The following is a 16,495-nucleotide window of genomic DNA, read 5'->3' on the forward strand; positions in this document are numbered from 1 at the left end:
GATGCTGGGACGAGATCAGGACTGGGCTCAGTGGTGCTGGTGGGAATTCTGTATTGCCAAGAAGCATCCCTGTACTCTGCAACCTGGGGATAGTTTGCAAGATTGGGAATCTCTGAAAACTGAGGACTTTTTTGCACCAGGAGAGAGCGTTGCACTGAACACTCACCTGTTATTGTATATTTTATAATCCCTCTCTGGCCAAAACATTCCTTGAGCTGAAATTGGAAAGCAATTGCCAGTAACCATGGGGCTGGATCCTTTCTATCTCTCTCTTTTCTAACAAATATTTGTGAATGTGTTTTCTGATCATCTGGTGCTTTCTCACATGAAACCTGCCACCAAAACTTGATGACATGATATGGAGCCAAACAAATCATCACACAGAATTGACTTTTTAATTTAAGAGCTCGAGCTCAGCTTTGGTTTCATGAAGCCTTTTCTGGCTGGACTTTGCTGTCCAAGAAAGGTTTTTCTCCCTTCGCCAAAAGCTCTTCCTCAACCTTTTGGTCTTACAGAGACCTATGTGGAAGTGGTTTTGTGATGTGATGGTCTCAGTCTAGCTCCTAGTTGACAAAAGTCAACCAAAGTCACAACACCCCAATTGGCACTAAGGGGTGCATTTGGCAGAAAGAGCAGGAAGGCCAGCACTGAGATGGGCAGAGAGGCTGACGTGGCGCCGACCCTCCCAGGTGATCCCTCTAGGACAGGGCTCAGGTGAGGGAGCCCGGCTGGGTGGTGTGGAGGTGTTTGCAGTGCTTTTGTCCATGCTGCATCTGCTCTGAGCACTTGAGCTTCCCTGGCTGTTAATCCAGTACTTTTCACAGGCATTAATTGCAGTTAAAAAGAGTTAAACAAATATTTACCTAATATCAGATCACAACCAGTTGATAAATATGCATTTTTTTTTAATCCATGATTGCTCAGCTTCTGTAATAATATTTATAGTCTTAAAGAGACCCTTCTTTTTCCAGAAGAACCGACTCCACATAAAACCAACAGCCCACCCTCTGGAGTTACATACGCTCATGATGTCTTGGACTGTGGCCTCAAGCCATGCCCCCTGCCTTATTCTAGCCTTTCTGCAGATCCCATGGGCAGATATGGACAGCCAGATAGCATAGGGACAACACCTACACACCCTGCCAACGCTGCAGGGGCCTCTGCTCCGAGCCCTAGGATTGAAATTACTCCATATCATGAACTGATTCATTCAGGGGGTCCCTTCCGCAGCAGAGACACAGATGTTCTGTTGGTAGAACATCAGTCAAACTCAGCTACCACTAGCCCAAGGGTTACCCTGCCTGTCCCTGGCTTTGAGGGCTACAGAGAACCACTGTGTCTGAGCCCAGCTAGTAGCGGCTCCTCTGCAAGTTTCATTTCAGAGACAAATGTATCTCCTTGCACGTCACCATGTGTTTCACCAAATAATGGTCCTAGTGATGACCTTTGTCCACAGTTTCAAAACATCCATACTCATTATTCTCCTAGAACCTCTCCAATAATGTCACCACGAACAAGCATCACGGAGGAAACCTGCTTGGGACGACATTCACCATCACCCTGTCCCAACTCAAGGTCTTCATCACCAGGTGCAAAACGGAGGTACTCTTGCACTGAGCTCTACAGTACTCAGCTGCCTTCCACTTCTCCACGACAGTCAAGGACCCCCTCTCCACAATCCTCTCCTCGCATCCCCTTGAGAGAAGACAACTCTTCAGTTACTTATACGCAGTTGCCCAGCGCTTCTCTTTCCATGGATGCTATGAGCAGCCTTCCTACAGATCCTTCCTGTGGTGTTCCCACGAAAATTTGGAAAACCAGCCCTGATCCTTCATCAATGCCGTCTCACAAAAACAGCATTCCATGTCACGTCTTTCAGACTGTTGACTTCCATGGGCCTTGCGAGCAGGAGGACAGGAGAAACTCAGCCCCAGAATCAATTTTGTTGGTACCTCCATCCTGGACAAAGCAACTGGTGCCTGCAATCCCTATCTGCAGGTATGTAATGCTTCTCATGGCAGTGTGTTTCCTCATGGCGTGATGCCCTCTGTCACACATAGTGTTCCATAGGGGATGTTTGCTTGGGCAGATCCTGCTGCAGACCCGAGCTAAGTGCTCAGGGCCAGCACTGGTTAATGGGAGCCCAATCCATTGTGATTCTGAGAGATGAAAAAGTCTGTGTTTGGAAGAAATGCCATAAAAGTGGTTCATTGATAGCACAGCATATGACAAATTCAAATTTTCAAATTATTTGTCTAAAAATGAGATTGCAAACAGCCTTTGATAAAGGCTAAACACTCTTGTTCCATCCAGCAGCTTTTAAAGAAAGTGGTTTGCTTGCAATTCTAAATTCAGGGAGTGTCTCACTTACAAATTTCCATCAAGGATGAAAATACTTCAAATATTTCCTGATTGAAAATAGAGTGTGCTGCTCCAAGTCAGACTGAGAATTTGGTCAACCCCAAGTGACTTACTGCTGGTTGTTAATTTGTTAATTGTCATTTAACCCAAATCTTGTCGACTCCCTCCATTGTCTGGCGCGGGTGGCACACGCAGGTCTGGACCCTGAGCGCTGCACATCTGCCAGGGTGGAGGTTGCCAAGTGTGTGACTCCACTTGCCGTCACCACTGGCACCCTGTCAGCCCTGCCACCCCGCTCGGCAGCAAGGTTGTCCCCACGCTGACGTTACCCCGTGCTGCTCCCGACCCGCTAAACACAAATTGTGAGTGAAAGAACACGGGCTGTGACTTTCCTTGGCTTTTCAGATGGGTCCCGGCAGCAGTTTGTACTAACAAAATAGGAGTTGTTTAAAATCCAGTGCAAGCTCTAGTTGTACGTGTCAATGTATTAATTTCATGTTATAAACCCTTGTGTGTTTTGATAACAGGAAAACTAGTATCAGGTAAGAATATTTAGCATTTTATTCCTGTGCATTTTAATATTTATGGAAACCATAAATATTACTAATTTATGCAACCGGTAAGTAATGGTAAATGGAGTTAATATTGCTCAGTATATGTTTTGTGATCAAAGTTTAAGATGCACAGCAAAAGCTAGATGAAAGAGGGGGATCTCTGAAAAAATACAACTGCTACAGATATTTCTATTTAAGAAATAGAAATATTTAAGAAATAGAAATATTCTCTTCTACAAGGAGATGGGCCTACAGAAATTACTGTGTTCATCCTGAAGCTCAGCAAAGTTTTTAATCACACCTGAGCAGGACAGTGTATTCTCATGATATTAATAGCAGACTCCTAAACATTTTGGTGAGAGCAGCCCCGGGGGGGGATTTGGAGGAAGAAGGGAGTGGGGCTTTGAGAAATTAAGTGCTAAAGAGTTTCAGCTGGTGTGGTCTCTCTCTGCCCAGTTTGCCCGTCCAGTCGCTCCCACCCCTCGAGTGGCCACTCTCCAGCCAGTCTGGCTCCTACGAGCTGCGGATTGAGGTGCAGCCGAAGCCCCACCACCGGGCACACTACGAGACAGAGGGAAGCCGAGGGGCCGTCAAGGCGCCGACCGGAGGCCACCCCGTCGTCCAGGTAAGGGGCTGGAGAACAACTCCGTAGAGGAAAAGTCAGGGGTGAGTTCATTTTTGGAAGTCTTGCTGGGGGCTGACCCTGGAAGAGGGGAGCATGCGAACCTGGACATGCTTGTAGATGTGCTTAAAGTATCTGAAGTTGAAGTTGTAGTGAAGTCCTAGATGTTTGGAAAGTCAGTTTGGATTAGCTTGTGAAAGGTCAGAAATTTAGGAGAATATTTGCCACCTTCTCTGGCCTATATGTTAAAGCTCCTGTGACCCAACTCTGTCAAAGGATGCCCAGCTGTCCTGAGTTCCAGCTGAGCCCGTTTTATCTTGAGAACAGACTCTTCTGTGTAAACTAGGGCTTTTTGTGAGGCTCAAAATGTGCAAACATCAGGCCTGGCTTTCAAACTCAGTGTAGCTCAGTGACCTACCGAACTGAGATGGAATATAACTCACAGATCACATTAGATCAGCAGTGCCACGTCTCCTGCCAGCAGTGCGCGAGGGGTTTGGAGCTGTGTCCCCCCAGGTTCCCGCAGAGCAAGCCCACGCGGCAGAGCTGCTCCCTGTGTTTCTGGCTGTGTCTAAGCTCCATACGGCCAAACTGCACAGGGCTCCTGCACATTCACTTGAGGTTTAAAGGAAAGCAAAGCGACCTTCGTTAACCTCGATGGGAGTTGGATTAGGAAGGTGTGGATATTAAACTGGAGTTTCCCCAGAGTTAACAGCGGCCTTTTGCTAGAAATGTCTTTCATGCGTTTAGCTTTCTCCTTAGCAATTTTTCTCTTTTTTTTTTTTTTCCTTTTTTCTGTCCTCTGGTTAAAAGGTAGAACTTCTAATTTTAAGCCCATTTAAGTTTAGGTCAGAGAATTTCACCCGTGTGTAATTCAGGTGGTCAGTACATCCATTTCAATCTAGTGCCTGGTTTATATGTAACTTGCTGACGCCGTGTCCTGCCTCGCCTGCAGTTCTGCTTGTCAGCCGTGGTAACGCTCCCCTCCTTTTGTCCTGGGTGTACACCACCACGGGGAAACCTGTACTAGCTGTAGCAGCTGTGTGATATGGAGACAGAAGGGCAAGATCATTACATAGTAGTGGGCATGATCTCAAGAAAAAGTTTGGCCTCTGTAAAGCTGTAAACATAGAGAGGACATGTTTGTCCTCTTTGTAATGCTATAGAGAAAGGATGAATGAGTTTAGGCAGGAGCTCCCTGGTGATCTGGGCAGATGTCACTACAGAAACATAACTGTGTATCACTTTTGAGATATCATTTATATTGCCCTAAAGAGTCTGGTTCTGGTCCTAACTGTGCTTGGCAGCAGGGACATCACCCTGCTGAAACCAGTGAGCAGAATCCAGGCTGGTAAATCCAGGAGCAAAATGTGGCCCTTTGCTGGCCTGAGGGGTGGATGAGCCAAACCGTTGTTCTGTTGTGGAGGGTGAGGGGCTTTTCCTTCACTTTTCAAAGGGTAATGTGAAATAATGGCTGAGTAGCTGCACTGGAGCTGTTTGGGGCCACATCAGTCTTCTCACTCCTTTCCTCCTCATATCAGGCAGGGATTTGGTCAGGGTTGTGAGGTGTCAGTGGCAGTGAGGTACAGCAACTGTACCTCAGCTGCAGCTTTCACTAGGCAAAGTTGGGGTGCATCCTGCAGGTGTTCCTCTTGCACTCAGGACTTGCTAAGACAAGCACGAACCAGGAAAATGTTAAAGTTTTATGCTTAATTTTAAGCATGTGATCAATACCACCAATTTCACTGGGTTGGCTTATGCTTAACTTCGAACATGTGTTGGATATTGCCCTGCAGGCTCAGCCCCTTTTAAAATCAAGCCGTAAATTATTGAATCAATGAATTTGTTTACTCTGGTTGAGCTGGACTTACATGTATGGACTGGATATTTGAGTAAAGAGTGCAGGATAATAATAAATAGCAATCACATTTGACATACCTTAATAATATATGCAATCTTTTTAGTTTATGAATCTGACAAACTCCTGGCCCGCTGTGGTGTGTTTGAAGCCACATGAGTGTATGAACCGTATGGCCAATCAGCACTTGCTCATTTCTCAGTTTTCTTACAAATATAGTATCATTTACCTTCCCGAGATATCCCTATCAACCGGATGATTATTGCAATGAAGGAGTTTCTTATGACATGGGGAAATATAAGTGCTTTGATTCCTTCCTGTAATCAATATCAATCAAAGAGGGATTTATATTTTCTGTTGGAGACAGGAACTGATATTCCTAGTTTTATCATAATTTGCCATCAAGCTTAAGGATCTTAAACTATAAATTCAATGATCCACATTAGTTTCCCAAGCAGATGTGCCTCTGCACAGCTGTGCCTGCGTATGGGGAAAATATGGACAGTTTCTTTATGAAGGTTTATTATAGACCTGGAAGTGTTTGTTGGATTTGTGTTCACTTTAACATAACAAGGTTCATATGGGTACAGAGCAGTGAGATAGTTGCACCGGTATGGTTTATGACATCTGAAACTTGGGAAGGCTAGTAAAATCCAAAGCTTTCATGTCATAAATTATTTGGCTTCAAGGTTGGGTTTTTTATTCTTTTTTCCCCCCTCAGTGAATTTTAACTTTTGTGTTCTTGTCAGATGCAAACAGTACAGAAACAGAGAAAAGGAAACGGGAGATTTTTAAAAGGTAGATGCTGTGTTAAGGAAAGTTTGCATGAGTTAAAGGCAACTGGTTTTAAGGAAATGAAATTAAATTAGTTTTCAACAAGCACTATCGTGATCGGCCCCAGAGCAGGAATGTCAAGTGTTGATCCAGGAGTGACGGGGCTGGGGTTTTCCTGCAGGCTGAGACCTGGTGCTGGGGACCCACAGCGCTTTTCAAATGACAGACTGGAACACACCGCCCTTGGGAATTTTCTGGAGCATTAGGACCTCTTCATAGCAACTTCTTTTGAATCCAATGCTGTCTCTCAAATGCTTGGACTTAAATACCGAGAAGCCAAGTGTGCCCTGAGTGGGAGTGGCCCACCAAAGCGGTGGGATTTATACTGAGGATGAATGTCCCATTCATGTCCCACACATTTTACACCCACTTTCAATAGACTGCTATTCCACTGCTCTAAAATATAATGGGGTTTTAATTTTTTTTCTGAATTTTCTAATTTCCCATTAAATTAACCCTCCACATGACTAATTATCAGCAGAACCTTCTGGAGGAAGAGATGTTGGCTAGTTTTTGCAGCATGAGGTTGGCCTGCAATATTTCTTTTTTGAAAACTGCGTTTTGCATGCAAGTTTCTTCTGTTGGGTGCTCTGAAGCTACAGACCAGCAGATCTCATATCCTCCAGGCCTTATCTTGTGGTTTATCTTTCTGATGCTGCTTCCTCTTCTTCACGTGTCTAGCCCCGAGAGTTTGTGCACAAGGCTCTGCACCAGTTGTGCACTCCAAGTATGGCAGGAAAAGAGTCTGGTTAATCAAAACCTCTGTCTGGAAGGGCCACACTGAAGAATTTACTTTGTTTGCCTGGGGGAGGAGGAGACAAGCCATGCATCTCATGTAATGTTCACGCCATCTAACTTCAGAGACCATCCAGAGTCACATGGAGAAGTGCAGGCTCCCAGTTTAGATGTTCTGAGTCACTCTTGGGAGGAAACCTCAGCTTGCTACTAACTATAGAGAAACTTCTATTTTAGGGATTTAAGTTGAATGCCAGTGTGAGTATCCCCTAGATGTTAAGTCACTGAGAACAGCAGGGAAATCCTGCGTAGCAAGGACAAAACTGAAGTTTGCATGCACCCACCATCTTGCAGGTCCATCTGGTCACTGAGACCACAGAGGAGGGGTAGGCATGATTATTTTCCTGCTTTCCAACTCTTTTTCGCTGATGTTAAGCAGGGATAGCTGCTTATTTGTACCTAACTGCTCCAGTCAATGTTTTGGAAGAGGCTACCCATTAGGAAAGGCAGTGGCTGCTCCCGTGCAAAGAAGTTATGGATGTGACTGGGATAGAGGTGACAATCCAAACACAAACCTGGCTCTGTCCCAGTTCACCCTGCAGCAGCACACCCTGCCCACAGGGGTAAAAATCACCTTCTTTGCATGCTTTTAGCCAAACATCTGCTGGGAAGGACGTGGATACATTTGAATTCTGCTTTGGGGTTGGAGAGATGAACTAGATGATTCCTTGACATTCTCCTGGCATTGTTTTCAATAATCCCTCTAGGAACTCCCACCTCTTAGAGGAAATTAAATTTTTTGGTTTGTTGGCTTTGCTTGCTGTTCTGTTGTCAAGGGGAAACAGGGCATGTGGTAGCACTTGAGTAACACTGGATGCTGGCATCGGTGGCTTTCTTCTTCCACAGGAAAATGTGGTGATAAGAACCTCTCTGCTTCAGGGCGAGGCATTTGCAGTTCTTCAGCAAAAGTTCTCCTGTCGTTGAGCTGTTTAAGGCAGTGATGAGAAGGAAAGGTGTTTTCAGTAGCAAAGGCTGGGTCTGGATGAGCTTTGTCCCGTGGTCAAGCAGAGTCTGTGGTCCCTTAAAAGCCATAAAAATATTATCTTGAAGAGATAATTAAACTTGGTCATTCTGGTTTTGTCCTACTGCTTTGTATGAAGCCAAATTTTTTTTCAAGATGGAATTGACGTTTCACGCAATTATATGATATTTCAGGGAGTTCTAAGCGGAACCCTTGTCCTTCCCTTAAGGGAAGTGGAAGGGAAAGGAAAAGCTTTTAGGGAAGATGAGCAGTTGATTTATGTAAATGATTGTCCATGTACTCTGGATACCTGGTCTGTACTTGTTTCATTAAAAGTGGTTGCATTTACACATGTTGCAGCCCATGGGTAAAAGCGAGACAAGCCCATTTCATATCATAATCTTCCCACATTCTGAAGTCCTCTGGGGTCCTCGGAGGTAATCGGTGCTAGATAAATGGGTGATTTACTGCTTCATTCATCTCGTATAATTGAGAGCAGTGACACAGAGCATCAGTTTCAGATGTGCATCTGCCATGGACTGTAGAGAGGCTGAGGTACATTATTCTGTTAAAAATCTGTTTATGAAAACGCAGCTAAGTCCTGGGGTCAAAGATTAAATATAAACCTTTTCTTTCCTTTTTTTCCCCCTTATTATTTCTATTTTTTTTCCCCAAGCACCTGTGTGTTTTGGACTTACTTGCTATAAACAGTCCTTGGGGAACCTGTTTTTTTACATGGCTGTTCAGTGCAGTAATTTGTAGTCATTTTCTCAAAGGAGTGTGCCTTACTCTGGCATTTTGGGGTTTTTTTTATGGCCATCTTAGCAAACCCTTCCCCTGATGTATTGTTTCTCTAATTTATCTTTACAAAAGGCTCAAATACTTCTGAATGAAAACCAAGCCATAAGTAATCAGTAACTCATTTGCATGTCTCACTTTGTTTCTCTCACTTCCACTGTGTTAACAACTCAGTTCTTCATCAACAAACCTGCTTTTTGCCACTGCTTGTGTCAGATACTCGAATCCGTTCAGCACAACCCCAGGCTGCAGCGTTTGAAAACAGCTGAGGGCGTTGGTGACTCGGGCCCCAGTTTTCCAAGCCCAGAGCACACCCTGCATTAGTGGTCCCTGACTCAAGGTGGGGAAGAGCTCATTCTTCAGCCAGAAAATTTGCCCCATCCTGCAGCCGGAGGTTTTGGATGCTTGGGCAGATGGGCACTGAGCCCAGCTGAGCCTGCGTCTGGGGCGAGCGTTGTTTGGGACCTTTGCAGAGAGCAGCCAGGGTGGATGGCGGGGCTGCTGCCTCCTGCCTTTGGGTACCAGCTCAGGGGTTTGGCCACTTCCCCAGTCAGCGATAGGCTGGTGCTTGGACCTCCTCGCCGGTGGGGCTCAGCCCACCGCTCGTGCAGGCTCCCCAGCCACTGTGCACTGATGGGTGGCAGCTTTTTCTGTCCTGCCAGAGCTGTGGTCCCCTGCAGAGAACATCCCTGCGACCTGCCTTGGCTGCTGCTGAGTTCTGGGGTCTTCATTTAGTCAAAGGCGGTGGGTTAAAATGAGTAACAGGGCCGGGGGAGAGGAGGGAATAGTTCCATCCAAGTCAGAGCATCAGGGACTCTTCCTTCCCCATCTCCCCCTGCAGCAGGAGGGGAGGTATCTCAAGTGGGCTGAGACTTCAGTCCTTGCCTGCTGCTGCTATCCTAAAAGCACCAGGGAGGTCCACAGGGTACCCCCGACCCATCACAGCTTGTGCTGCACTGCTGCATGTGCTGCTCTCCTCGCTTCTCCTCCGTAATGCGGGAAGGCTGTACAGAGAGCTGCTCAGCACCGCCGACCCAGCTTTCCCCTGGATTTTAACTTTTAGAATTTGGGTGGCTTTCTTAAAAAGCATCTGGAATGGTAGTTGTTAATGGAGCACACAGGAGCTGCTTTACAATAACAAACGTATGTTCCACTTTCCTTTTATATTTGAATTTTGCCGTATGTGTTTTCTTGTGGTTTCTAAGTCAAAGGAGACATTGTTTTCTAGCCGAGGCTTCCCATGGGGCCCTGACTTTTAACTGTATGTGACTTCCAACATTCAACTAATTCCTTTCTGTATTAGTGAAACCAGAACCTTTGATGGCAACTCAAAACCAAATCACAGCTTGATGCCGTGATTCACACTCTCACAAGTAGGGCCTGGTTGGAGATGTGCTCCTGCTGAAACCCAAACCGGCCTGCCCAGCAAGACTCACTGTTGAGGGCACGTCAGTTGAGTTTGTCCATTTCTGCCCGTCTTCTCAACTTCCCCTGTTCTGGGAAGGGGAAGTTGGAGGTCCAGGATGAAGCCCTGCATGCTTGCACTTCCGTGGGCAGGCTGTGCTGGGCTCGTGCTGTGCAACATCTTTGTACAACTCTTGTGGCATTCAGTTCCCTTTTCTAGCGAGCGGGAGCCTCGCGCACACTCTCGGTGGCTTTTGGCTCTTGCAGGGATTTCTGGCCCCAACTCCAGAACAGCGTATGACAGGCTGGCTGCACGTTTCGTGCCTGATCTACCTGTAGGACCTCTGGGCTTGTTTGCACAACTGTGATGATTTTAGGTGCCTCTTGAGCTTGGAGCTGTTGGGTCGGGGATATATTTACTGTCGTTGCGTGTGCTGTTGCAGGGATAGATGTGAAATTCTGAAAACGCAGATTTTAGGTACTTCTGGGAAATTCTCTTCAGAACTAATGCCCCATCAAACGTAAGGGCAGGTCAGTCAGTACCCCTCACACCGCACTGCTAGCATGGCTGTACGTGGACATCTATCTATCTGAAAGCTCAGTGGAGCCACTGAGGAATGCAATGGTTAGATAGATCAAAAGCAGTGTAGGAAAACACAGATGAGCCTGAAATTTGCTTTTGTTTAGATGCAAGACTGGACTGAAAAACAGGGACTATCAAATATGATTTCTAATAAACCAAGATGGGAGGAAGAGCTGACCTGTATACTTTCTCTAACTCATGCAAGGAGAGAAGTGCTGGATAACAGTGAGGATAATCAGCTACTGGGAGAATTTAACCAGAGATAAGTTGCATCCTCTGTTGCTTAAAGTCTTTAAACTGGGCCTGCATCCCCCTCTGTGAAAGGAACACTATCACCCTGACATTGTGGCTGAGTGAGTGCAGATTGCCCCTAAGAGAAGGACAGGTAGGATGGCTCCATGGTGCAGTTGGCGTGCAGCTGGGTGCAGAGGTGCAGGGCAGATGATCAGTGAACAAGGTACTTCCAGGGAGCAGCAGGATTTTCCCACGGGCCAGCCTGCTTTGAGTTAGAGATGAATGAAAAATTCTTATTGAAACGTTTGAGCCTAATTCAAAATACATTGCTTTTGATGGAAAGTAAATTTGGCAGAGGTGAGGGGAAGGAGGGTATGCCAACTGGTTTGAGTGTGTGATGCCTGTGAGATGCAGGCAGCCCGGATTATTCCTTGAGTTAGGAATATGCCTGGATTAGGCAGATGCAAGATTCAGGCTACTCTTTCATGTGTGATCTCACTGCAGGACTGTACATGGGGGAGTCAGTGTGCAGTGAACCAGAGTTCAAATTTATGGCTGTTTGCCATGAATGTGGACACTTCCAGTGCAGCAGTAACACCTATGTAACTCATCCTGTTACGGGATGGGCACGCTCAAATGTCTGAAGGAGAAGTTCATGCAGGGTGGACAGTGTCATGTAAGCTCACATCTGAGCTCTCTGTTCACAGGCTTTACTAACTAGCTAAGCCCCTCGTTCCTCCCTTCCTTTCTCAAGACCAATGTCTATTGAATTGGAAGAGCCTTGTGCCAAGAGAGGACTCGCACCTGGGTCTTCCGTGTCTGAGGGAAGCATCGTGCTTGCCGGGCTAATGGCTCTTCGGGGGGGAAAGGGACTGGATGACTCCTACCGGCTGCTACTCGGTGAAAATTTTCTAGGGTCTCTATTTCATTCTGAAACAACTGTTGAAACACTGATGCTTCCAGTGGTCCTGAGTTATTCTCTCTCTGAGCATCCCTTGTGTTGTGGGTTTCAGCATGAGAAAGAAGTTGGGGAGGAGAGAAGCTCCTGGGGCTTGCTTTTATTTTTTTTTTTTTTTAAATTGTTTTTATTTATTTATTTATTTATTTTCTTTTTCCCAAAAATGCTTTTTGGCCAAGTTCCTTTCCAAAATTTGGCTGACTTTCAGTCAAATAGCCAGTGCCTGAGCAAAGCCCGTGGTTCCTGGACCCCAAACCCGCCTCGCAGGAGGCCTGGCACTAAGCCCTGGCAGAGGGCTCAGCTCTGGGGATTTGGTTCAGCGCAATCAGATCAATCACCTCAGGCTGAACCGAGTTACTCCAAGATGCTGTTGCTGCTACCACTGTCCCATCTTCCCTCTTCCCAGCACGGTTGCTCTCGAGCTTTGTGCCACATCTCAGTCACACAGCGTGATGCGCCTGGAGCTGCACCTGAAGCATCGCTGCCTCGCCTGTCCGCCGGGAAGGATGGACTGGCTGTGGCAGAGGGAGCTGCAAGGTTAGGAGATGAGAAGACATCTTTGCTTGTCACCCTCTGTTCTGCTCCAGCTGGGCTGGTTCCCACAGTGCCTCCGGCAGCCAGCGAGGGACCGACTTCGCTAGCTGGTGCAGAGCCCCATGCTGAGAAACTCCCCCAGTGTAATTCTGTCAAAATCAGCAGATTTGCATCCTCTGATTTACTTGTGGCAGAGTTTTGTCGTGCTGTGAGGAGTTTAAATCTTTTGTCATGAATGTGCATGGAAGCTCTTTAATTACACAGCCGGTTTTCTTAGGAGGAGAAAATTCATATTTTCACCCAGTTATGAAACTCTGATCTCCAAATCCCCATATCTGTACATGAGCAGTAGTCAGATAGTGCCTCTTCTTTTAAACTTTCAGCTGAGATAGTAAAAGCATCTTGAAAACAGGATCAGCTCTTCGTAGGGGTAGGGAAACTGAGGCACAGAGAGGGAACAACTTGCTTACATTGCAATGTAAGGTCAGTGTCAGGACAGTGAGGAACAAAACCCCCCAACTGCTTTCTCCCAAGAGCTGCCGTCTCTGTCCCAGACCTGTATTTTAACCCCATGTGGAAGTAGAAATCCCAGTTAGACACTGGGAGTCTGGTTGTCATTTACTGTAAGGAGCAGCAGAGCAAATGAGGTTCAGTACTTGGAATTTTGACAAAATTGTCACCAAAATAAGAAACACTTAATATTGAGTATAATAAAAACTGCTCATTTAGCAGAATCAGATGTTCAAAGGATTATCTTCGAGGCCTTTTTAGACTGCTTCGGTAAGGAGCAAGAAGAACCAAGGCAGAGATTTCCTTCTGGCTTGCATTCTTTTGCTATGTCCCAACTACATTAAATTGAACAAAAACATGTGACAAGATTCAACTTTGTTGCTCAATGTCAGCTCTAAGTGAAGCAGGCAGGCAAGCCGCTACATGATACGGTGTCTGGATGAGGTCTTTGTCTTAATTACTGACAGCTATTGATATGCCACTCTCCCAGAGACAATACAGTGAAATTTTCCATCTTGGTAGGAGTATTGTTGAGTAAAGACCCCCCCCAAAACCTCTTGAAATTGTTGCAGTCAAAGGATATTAATGAGGAGGATTAATGATCAAATTAATGGTGCAAAGTTGCTTCCACCAGAAGGGAGATGAATAGATGTGACTGAAATGCTGTGCCAAGCTGGGGTAATTCCGAGAAGCACATCTTCCTCTTGTCCACTGCGGAGTGTCCGAAAATGCTTGCTAGCACGGAAAGCAGCCTCAGGGCTGATGAAGAGTGTGAGCAGGGGAATAGTTTGTGGTGTCAAAAGCTTTGAGAGACAGCTTTAACTCGGCAAGCTCTTGCTGTTTCTAGAGGAAGGTGGGCGTTGGGTGAGCCGGGACTCCGTCCTAGGGCAGCCGGTGCCGCAACCGCATGCCGCTCCTGGCGAGCCTTTCAGTGCTTTCTTATCTTCTTGTGTACAGCAGGAAAAGGGAAGCAGTAGGAGGAAGCGATTTCTCACGCGGCTTTGTATTTGCTTCTAATTAAACGCTGCCAGTCGTGCTCTGTTTTCCCACTTTTCACGGCCGGCCGGGGACGGTCCATCTGAATCACCCCGGCGCTGTGCTCAAAGCTGACCACACACATGCACACCCCGTTCGGGGGGAAGCTGGAGTGACCTCCACAGGGAGATAGCAAGTAATATGAAGCAGTTGATGGACTAAGCCTCATGTTACACTGACCTGAAACAAGCAAGAGACCTGATTACTTTCAAGCGAATAACATCACCAAGGCTAGCAAACTCATTCCCCAATTTTATACTCTCCTTCTGGCAGTAGCTTGCGTTGTCTAGACAGGAAGATGTGTGCAATCAGCTTTAAAGATGCGGCTTTATACCTCCCAGGGGAGAAAGACCTAAATTCCTGACAAGCAAAGCTCTGCTGGGATGAATGGGAAACAAATTATTCCCTTCTACTCTCTAAGGTAATCGGCATCTGTATCACACAGGGCAACATTCTCGCTGGGGCTCTTCAAAGGTGCACCTAAGATTTGCAGATGCTCCTGCTTTTGTCTCGCAAAGGCCATCACTGTTTGCATGCAGACTTTCAGATGTGCAACACACAAACTAGAAATCCCCAAGAAAATTTGGCTCTGAAACCCATCAAGTAAAAAGGCAAAGGCAGGAGCGTGCAATACTAGTGGAAACGGAGGTGCTGCGGCCGGTGAACGGTGTTACCGCGTGCTTGTGCCACTTGCAGAAGGAGGTTGGCCACCCCTGCAGCAAGGCAGAGCACAGGGGGATGGGGACCCCAGAGTCTCACTGCACTTTGGCTGCTTGTCCCCTGTGGGACCCAGCAAATCACTGCCGCTCTCTGCCCTGGCCTCCCCATTTAAGAATAGAAAAGTTACCGTACTTATCTCCTGGGAATCCTCCTTCCTCTTGCTAATAATCAAAGTCTATATAAACCAATAATATTTAAACTCCAGTAAACGTGTCCAAATTCAAAGATCTACATTCGAAAGGTTTTGCTAAATTCCCTCTGTATATCTACATGCTGTATCTAGAGGTGACCACCTACAGAATCTTTAAGGAATTCGCCTTTCCTTCTGACTCTGCTGTCAGTTTATCACTCGGTTACCAGACAATATAACTAAGCAGTGTCACAGGCTTCACTTGTGCAAAGAGATTTGCTGTTCACGCAGCACAGCAGAGGTGAACCTGTGATGTTAAATCCCCACAGTCAGAGGTGATGTCGAATATGCAGATACAGGATTTGGCTCGTCTGAACATTGGGGTAGGCACTGATTTAGATTTGAATTTCAAACTCCCACTTTAAGCGCTTGTGTATTTGGAGCTGGGGGCTCCGTTTGTAGGAAGACCCGAGTTTTGAAATAGTTAAGGGAAAAAAAGTGTTGTTTTATATGACTGATGTGTGTTCTGTGTGTGGATGGCTGTGGTCACTTGTACTGTCACAGGAATTGTGTTCGGGCAGGTAACTGGGCTGCCGATAAACAGCAGCTAAAGGCACATTGCTCATTTTTTGCATGCAGAATTACATACGTGCCTTCCTGAAACTGGCACTTAAATACCCCCCTCTCCCCAATTTGACTGGTATTGATCCATGGATGGAGTGCAGAATGAATGAATTTTATGTATGCAGAGGTGAACTGATGATTTTAATCATGCCTCACATTTCCATTTTGTTTAGAAACACAACACAGAAGCAAACCAAACAAGAAAAGTCTCCTTGTTTTCTGAATGATGTTATTTGTTTATCTGCCAAAGTGCTTTGCATTTCCTCAGGTCACAGACCAGCCCATGTCTGGCGATGTTAATATTATAAGAGTTATGCAAAAGCAAGGTTTAAGAAAAATCTTTCAACTGAAAGAAATAGGATCTTAAAATCCCAAAATAGAGTATGGAAAGGTACACATCATGTCTGGCTTCTCTTTCCCCTTGTGGCAAATGTGACTCAAAGGAGTTGGGTCTTTTCCAGCTCGATCTGTATACAGTTTGGGGGAGTTTTATTGTGAATAGCTCACCTTATAATACACAAAATATTTCCTCCCAGAGTTTTGTATTCATAAATCTTTCTCCATTCTTGCTCTCTGGAAACTGAAATCCAGATGATTTAGTTTTGTTCAGGGAAAGAGAAGTAAGGGAACACCTTGGCGCGGGGCTGGTCCTCTCTTCTCGTCTCTGCCGAAACTCGGGTTGCAGGGCTTTGCGCCCTCCCCTCGGGCAGCTGCGGGGAGAGCTGCCGGCTCCCTTCCCGCGTCGTGAACAGAAGAGTAGGACTGAAAAACTGAGAGTTTTGAGTGGCTTGGTTGTTGCTAAGGGAGGAAAAAATTAATTTCAAAGTTATTATTTAAAAAAATGTTTGAAGTCTTCGCTTCTCTGTAGGGTTCTTTAAGGGTCCCTTTTGCTCCTTCTTTCGTCCGCTGAAAAGATCAGTATTATGGTTAAATACTAAAGCATATTTGGAGGTGAGTCCTTATTGAGAGTATCAGTCTCT

At 46.0% G+C, this 16,495-nt stretch overlaps 1 protein-coding gene across 1 annotated transcript in view; it reads left to right on the plus strand.

Annotated features, from left to right (window-relative positions):
- The window catches only part of NFATC2 (nuclear factor of activated T cells 2), a 59,655-nt gene that overhangs the window by 7,541 nt on the left and 35,619 nt on the right, over positions 1–16,495 (plus strand). Inside the window, exons 2-3 of the mRNA XM_074157585.1 lie at positions 972–1,998; positions 3,372–3,540. Coding sequence (XP_074013686.1) covers positions 972–1,998; positions 3,372–3,540 — 1,196 coding nt within the window. The remainder of the gene's footprint in view (positions 1–971; positions 1,999–3,371; positions 3,541–16,495) is intronic.

This window comes from Numenius arquata, chromosome 12 (assembly GCF_964106895.1).
Source record: "Numenius arquata chromosome 12, bNumArq3.hap1.1, whole genome shotgun sequence".
Lineage (NCBI taxonomy): Eukaryota > Metazoa > Chordata > Aves > Charadriiformes > Scolopacidae > Numenius > Numenius arquata.